The sequence below is a fragment of the Dendronephthya gigantea genome, unplaced genomic scaffold (genome assembly GCF_004324835.1).
Source record: "Dendronephthya gigantea isolate DGI-Jeju-01 unplaced genomic scaffold, DenGig_1.0 000065F, whole genome shotgun sequence".
NCBI lineage: Eukaryota > Metazoa > Cnidaria > Anthozoa > Malacalcyonacea > Nephtheidae > Dendronephthya > Dendronephthya gigantea.
The window spans coordinates 634,418-642,367 of NW_021163075.1; the positions used below are offsets into that span (position 1 = coordinate 634,418).

General features: G+C 36.7%; 1 protein-coding gene across 1 annotated transcript; it reads left to right on the top strand.

Annotated features, from left to right (window-relative positions):
• The first annotated feature begins 75 nt into the window (after positions 1-75).
• Positions 76-5,982, top strand: LOC114530695 (ATP-dependent RNA helicase DDX19A-like). The gene is made up of 9 exons (XM_028552304.1): positions 76-222; positions 882-975; positions 1,691-1,847; positions 2,066-2,158; positions 2,875-2,977; positions 3,085-3,199; positions 4,084-4,261; positions 4,398-4,635; positions 5,353-5,982. The coding sequence occupies exons 1-9, from the start codon at positions 169-171 to the stop codon at positions 5,767-5,769; spliced, it is 1,449 nt and encodes a 482-aa protein (XP_028408105.1). The 5' UTR covers positions 76-168; the 3' UTR covers positions 5,770-5,982.
• The last annotated feature ends 1,968 nt before the right edge of the window (positions 5,983-7,950 follow it).

Consider the following 7,950-nt stretch of genomic DNA (forward strand, 5'->3'; position numbering starts at 1 on the left):
TAAAAATTCGAATTATTACATAAAGTACTCTACGTATGCACTGACACGAGGAGTTCACGGGCTCACAAACTTTCAGTGAGGTGTAAAATCTCTTCAAAAAGTCAACGTCGAAAATTCTCTCAAATTTGTTTGCAATTTTTTTAATTTCTTTCGACTTGTTCACATAAAATGGACGACGACTGGGCAGCAGCAGTCACCGCGCAAGAAAATGTTTCGGAAAAGGTATTTGTAAGCAATTGTTTTCTGCGTTTGTTTGTATTTGCGCCTTATGCCAGACGCTCACGTGTCTATGTTTCTCTTTGACATTTCGACGATTTTTATACCCAAGTGTTTATCCTCCTATGAGATTGTTATAAGATTGAATCACCGAATAACAGAGTTGCACTTTAGTAGTGAATTAATCTAGTAAACTGGTAAAAAGTGGAAAAAAAATGCGAACTATAGCATTTCTTGTATAGTTGACCTAGGTCGGGATGTGAATGAAATATTTTCCCGATGTTAGAAGCGAAACCAGAGATAATTATGTCTTTAAAGGCTTTTAGCAGAGTGAATTAGTTGTACAGTGATAAATATTCAAAGCCAGAGATTGTCTGAAGTAATCATAGATCTTGGTTTCACTTATAACATTTTTTAGGGGGGAAATGCATTGGTTAGGTGCATTTGCTCCTGATATTAAAGCAAGCTGTAATAATTTTATTTTATTCAATCAATTTGGAATGTTTAAAAATTCCCTTGCCTTAATAACACAAGTCATGATAGCAGACTTGTAGGATGAATTTGCATTTATCATTAGGAAACCATTTGTAACTTTTAGTATATTTTTACTGATCAAACCAATGGAGCCTTGGTGTCTTATTATTTGCATGTTTACTATGTTATAGGTGAAACAGATGACCATTGGTAGTAACAGTTCATCAAAGCCTGCTCCGGCGGCACCACCTTCACCACCAAGTAATGATCAGGCACCTAGTAATGGTAAGGAGTTGCTGTGGATTTGTGTTCCAAATATTCATTCACATTATATTGAAACAATTCCTTCTGGAGGAAATTCAGCAAAGATGAATAGAATATAACAGATTCAACACTAGATTCAACCAACAAAATATACCTTCTTATATATTCTATAACAGAATATATTCTTTGTTAAACTAAATCGCTCCTGAACATGGCAAAATCACAACTCAAAATGACCTTGATAAACAACTACCATCACACATTGCATGCTTGAAAGCAAAAAGGGAAAGGATCTATTCAATGTCTTAAGTTTTGCCTATGATTAGTTGCATTGGTGACTTTTAAGAATCCTAAGTTCAAAAGTCATGTTAGACGTTTTTTTGCAGAGTAATCGTACATAAGTGAAAATGTTATTTTGTTTTTATAAGATCTACAACCTTAGGCAATATAATTGTTCTCTCAAAGTAAGTTACATACCCCTATACCTCTATGAAAATACAATTTTATCCAGCAAGTACAGATTCTGTGTTTCAACATTTGATATGTTAAGATTAGAATTTTATCTATGGCCATTAAATTGCTATCAAAATTCAACTGTCTTAAACACTAAACTTTTGAGTGCATGATTTTAAGCATAAAGTTGTCAAACTCTAGCATGGCATATCTTACCAGGACTTTGATTTTTACTACATCCTACCTCAACCTATCAGACTATTTACTGTTGTTGTTGTTTTAGTTGTGTCTGATGAGAAACCCTTATCAAAAGAAGAAAATTCATTGCTCACAAAGGTCCTCAGAGCTAAACTAGTTGAATCAACAAAAGAGGTTGAAGTTCAACGCAAAGACCCCAACTCTCCACTGTATTCAGTTAAATCATTTGAAGAATTGCCCTTGTGAGTAAATCTTCTACAGTGTATTTAAATTGCAAAATAATTGACATATGTAATTCATATCAATAGGGCAAAGCAAACAACAAGCATTAGGTCATCAGCAAAATTAGGTTTAAATCTTGCCTGAGATTGCAAAACTTAGCTAATTTTTGCTGGGAGTGTCTGGCATTAGGCGAGAGAACTGCAGTTTTGTTGACTGATTATTGTCTTTTTGTTGACAGGAAGGATGCATTGCGTCGAGGCGTTTATGGAATGGGTTTCAACTCGCCATCAAAAATACAAGAAACAGCTTTACCAATGCTCTTAGCTGATCCGTAAGTAAAGGAGAATTTTGTGTGTTGTAATTATTCTTCAGCACATGAGAAAATTATCGAGGTAAAATTGATTTTACAGTTACCAGATGCAAAAATAACGCCAACTAGACACACTTTTATGTTTTTACCACTACTGTATTATGTGTACCAGTGCAATATCTGTTGTCATGCAAGGAAGGACTAGTTGTAAAATGAACATCAATTTCTTAATTAAAACAACTCAATATCTTCTAAATATACTTTACTTCGATTGATTTCAAATTTCTGTCACACTCTTTGATCTCTATTCAATGAGTCAACTTGAATATTATGCACTGAATATGTAGTTGTAAACAGTATCTTTGTATTAAGGTCAAAAATATTTAGTTTGCTTGTTGAATAAAACGATAGGCTTGCTTTCTTTTTTTTAGCTTATCCACCGTTTAAGCTAAACGGGCTTGATACAACCGGCCCCTGTAATACAGGGACTGTATGTGATACTGTACTGTGATTGATATTTTCACAATTACTCTGGCATTCAGGGGTTATTCTAAGCTGGAGTTGCTACCACTTTTTGAAATTGTACGAAGATCTCACGAGGAGAAAATTAGTAATAATTGTATGACTATCTTAAGCTACCCATATAATAATTTCCACCAGAAATTTTCTTACCATTTCAAAAAGTGGTAGCAACTCCAACTTAGAATAACCTCTGCTGACATTTATCTCCCTAACAGAGCCAGCAACATGATTGCCCAATCACAGTCTGGGACAGGAAAAACAGCAGCGTTTGTTTTGACGATGCTGAGTCGCGTAGACCCTGCAGAGCATTTTCCACAGGTAAAACTACGAATTTTTATTGACTAAACATTCGTAAAATAACATTTGACGTTTAGTCCTTGAGGAATTGGTAATTTGTGAACTTTCAACGAACATTATTATCTTAGGTGATATGTCTTTCTCCAACCATGGAGTTGGCAAAACAAACGGGAGCCGTGGCTGAACAAATGGGAAAATATTGTCCAGAAATCAAGATCGCTTATGCTATACGAGGAAATAGACGTAAGTTCGACACTGGATTCTGTCCATTTAACGTTTGTATTTTAGTGACTATAATACGAATTTTCGTCCCAAATGTTCATGGGAGGTTGCCTTGTGAAGGTCGCCTAAATGACAACCTCTTTTATCGATTTTGCTCGTACAACTTTACTTGCTTTTTAACCAGGTTTAACTAACCTCTGCTTCATATTTAAATATCACCGGTTTGATATTTCCTGATTTTTCTTCCACAATAACATTTTGTGGGCAATCAGTAATCTTAGCATTTGTCAGTGGCATGTAACTATTAAGAGCTCAGATTGGACGAACCCGGGAGCCCCCTGATCAAAATTTACTGTACAAGAATTAGGTTGAGGATTGGTACAAGCCGATTTGAAGAGTTAGTCCCAGTCCAATTTTCCAATTTTGGCTCCGTGGTTGACGATCGCGCCAACGAAAGCAATAAAAAGAGCCTGGCACCGTTTTCAATTCTGCCTTAGCGATTGCAGTCCGGACTGAAGTCACTAAAATTCTATGTATCGCTCGTTTACATTACTCTTTGTTCGAATACTCAGATATATAAGTGCCTTTCTTTTATTAACTAACCTCAATATCTATTATCTAATCTACTTTCTAAAATCCTAAAATATATACGGTTGAAGTTATGAATTAATTATGAAAAGTTAAGAAATTATAAAAAGGTTTTCGCGATTCTCTTCTTTTGATAGATGTGAACGAGTAATTAGTTCTGGATGCTCTGGTGTATAAGAGCTCTTATTTCAACATCAGTAACTAATTCACTCGTTCACATCTATCAAAAGAAGAAAATCGCAGCAAAGATTGCGAGTGTAAACGGGCCTGTAGAGAAATATATAACATTTACAATTATTTACTGTTCTGTGAACTAGTTGCTCGTGGTGAAAAGATAACAGCTCATATTATCATTGGCACGCCTGGCACATTGTTGGACTGGATACTAAAGATTAGAGCGTTTGATCCACGAAAAATCAGAGTGTTCGTTCTTGACGAGGCTGACGTCATGATCGATACACAGGGTCACAAAGACCAATCAATTAGGATACACAAGTAAGTTAAATGACATTTTCAGACATCAGACATGGTTATCGTTTTGTAAGAGGCCGCGGGGGGGGGGGTGCGTGTGCGGTCTATATAGGGGTAGGTAATAAACATCAGCTGACTGTTTGCATTACGTTCTGTTCAGATTCTTACCAAAGGTTTGCCAAATGTTGCTTTTCTCCGCCACTTACGAGGAACAAGTGATGAAGTTTGCTGAAAGCATCATTCCCGATCCTATAATGATACGATTAAGACGGGAAGAGGAGAGTTTGGAAAACATCCGACAGTTCTATGTCATTTGTAATGGCATGGAGCAGAAGTTTGAGGCTTTGAGTAACATGTATGGTGTCATCTCTATTGGACAGTGCATTGTTTTTTGCCATGTAAGTTTAATTCCTTTTGACTTGATTTGTCTTCTGTTGAAAATAACGCATTATCTAGTGTACGTTGCAATATAACCAATGAGCAGCGTGATAGCGTCTTCAAATAACTTAGCATCAAATGTGGTATAATAACCGCCTAAAATAGACAAAAACACTTCTCGACGTTTCGACCCAAGGGCCTTCGTCAGAAGAGTGTAGACGAAAGTCACTTTCATAACGAAGGCCCTTTAGGCAGTTCTTACACATCCCACAATTAATCTGATGTTTACTCTGTCTTGTGCTATATAACACAAAAACACTATAAGCAACAGTGTTCGGGTCCCCCAGCGGCAGTGATCTCTATGTGAACCGGAACGATAACTCGGTCTCCATCTTTGAAGCGGAATTGAGGGCCAGTGGCAGTCAATTTCTTTTATTTTGGTTCTTAATTCGGCTTTAAAATGGTCGAATAGTTAATGATTAACCATCAGACAATTTGATGAAATTCGAAATGAAAAAAACTGAAGATTTGGGTTATCAAGTGTGTTCCGACACCCAACTGTTGAGTTTGTAAATGATGTTATATTCGGAGTTTGTTTCGTTTTATACGTTGTCTTGTACATGTAACTGGCTCCAAAATGTTTAGCTGGTTCATAGTTTGCCAGTGCATAAATATCTATATGTACTGTGTTAGAAAAAATTGGATTAAATATCCTTTAATTCGATGTTTTTTTCCAGACGAGAAAGGCTGCCTCGTGGCTGAGTGAGAAGATGGCTGCAGAAGGTCACTCTGTCGCACTGCTTTCTGGCGAGATTACTGTCGAACAAAGAATAGCTGTGCTGAATCGCTTTCGCGCTGGTAAAGAGAAGCTCCTTATCACAACGAATGTATGCGCAAGAGGAATTGACATCGAGCAAGTTTCCGTCGTTGTAAACTTTGACCTGCCTGTGGATAAAATTGGCGCGCCAGATTACGAGACGTACCTGCACAGAATTGGGCGAACCGGGCGTTTCGGTCGCTATGGACTTGCTGTAAATTTCGTGAACGAGGGTCGTGATTTGCCGACGTTAAAGAATATCGAAAAACATTTTGGGCGACCTATTGAGGAACTGAACACTAACGACGTAGATGCCTTAGAGAAATTGAACGAGTAATTTAATACCAAAAGGATGGGATTCATAGGAAAGATACATATTTCTCCAGTCGGAGTAGAAATCATCATTTAAAAAGACAATGTTCGTTGGAAAATTGGTTATGTTGTTGTTAATATAAATATTTTAAACATTCGTAAAAATTTTAACACTCAGCAGTTGAGTTTAGTTAAACAACGTTTTTTAAAGCGATTCATACGTGGTCCCGACTTTACTTTTGACTTTAATTATTTCACCATTCCTTCTTTTCAAACTCTGCAGATACCGTGAAAATTTTTTTAAAATCCAGCCCTTACTCAGAATGCTACTACTCGTATTAATTAGGGCTATGGTTAAAGTACATCCAAGTTTCGCGCACAACCTCCAGGGTCCAGCGTGAATCGTGTTGTGACCTCCCAGCTGCGTGTGTTTGTATGCGTGTTCCTCGCGAGAATCTCGGAGGCAGTGAAGGTAGCCATAACTGGCCATAACTTAAATAGTAGCAAAATAAACACTATGATGAGTTGAGAATTGTGCTTGATGCTTTAGTGTTGAAATTTATTTTAGTGTGGGCTTTATATTAAAACAAAAATTCCATCTCAATTTAATGAAACATTGCGAATATGGATGTAGGTCCATTGGATGAGAGGGCACTGTATGGAGCGACTGTGTAATCTGTGTAAAAGTGTTAGTGCACAAAGAACTTTGTGATTTGATGACAACAGCAGGTAAGTTTTCTACTTTAAACTCTTTTCAGCGTATAACGAGTACTCTTTTTGAAACAAGACAAACGTATTTAGTCAATTCCTGTAATTTTGACTTTGTTTACCGTGTCTGCCCGCGTTCCAGGACTGAGTACGAATTACCAGTTTCCCCGCCGAAGCTCGCGTTTCCTCGCTTTTAAGTAATATTCTGTATTCAGCCAAAATAAGATTCGGTATCAGTGTGAGCAGAAAAGTTTTAATATATATTTATATATAACATATTGGAACAACCTTAGGACAACTTACTGACATCGACAGTCTTCTGGCAGTCATCCTGCAAATCCTCTATGTTTCTGCATAATTTTGGTATAGCAATTGCCTGATTCTACTTTTTGAAATAAACTTTTGGGCGTTTTGATATTCAAAGAGCCTTTGCCTTGCATGCGTAAGATGTCGACTATAAATATTTCACCTTGAAAGACCTTGTTTATATTTTATACACCCACGATCATATAGTTGCCATCTACATTTTCGCACTAATATCTACATTGTTTGCCAACTTTTCTTACCAATCTAACGAAGATATATAGTTAGTATTGATGATGATGATCAAATAGATTCATTGATCATGATCAAATTGATTTATTATGATCAAATTGCACTGATAAAGTGGTTTACCTACAGGCTACAAGCTAATTTACTTATTTTCCCATAAGTGTCCACTACCTTATACCACAGTTAATACATGGTTTGGAGACGAAATAAAAGCACAATACAACTCATTAACTATGTTATTGTCCAGGTTTATGCAAAAAATGGTTCCTTTCTCGTCACGTGTCTATTGTATTTTAGACAAATTCGCCAATGGCATTCATCTTGCTAAGCTTCTCAACCTTGACTTGAAAAATATGTTAATTATAAGATTGCTATTTGTTTATCTGTGCAAAATACAATAGACATGTGATGCGAAAGGAACAATTTTTTTGCATAAATCTACCTCAACATAGTTAATGAGTTGTACTGTAGTTTTATGTTGTCTCCAAACCATGTATATTCTATTAACTGTGCTTATACAAACCAGGTTGTCGATTATTATTGGTGTACCCAGCACATCATGACATTAGCTCGCTACAGTCGTCTCCATGGTAACCGTTCGGACATTCGCAGGTGAATCGTTTCCAGGCCTGATCAAGGGAGTTCATTGGTTTACAGAATCTGTTCTTCGGACAGATGCCTGATACTTCACAACAGTTGTTTCTCATGTAACAACCTAATCCTGAACATTGGCCTTCCAGATTCTAGAAGTATAAGGAATAATAAATTCTGCCATTAGTATTGCTTATGCGGGAAAACGTTCAAAACGCAAAATCTTTACGGCGTACCACTCAAAGTTGATTTATTACAGGCGAAAAACTTTAATTAGATCTAGCAAAACCCTCGACTTCGTCTTGATTGACCTTGCCTTCGGTGACGAATAATTGTTAATTGTTACCATACCTGT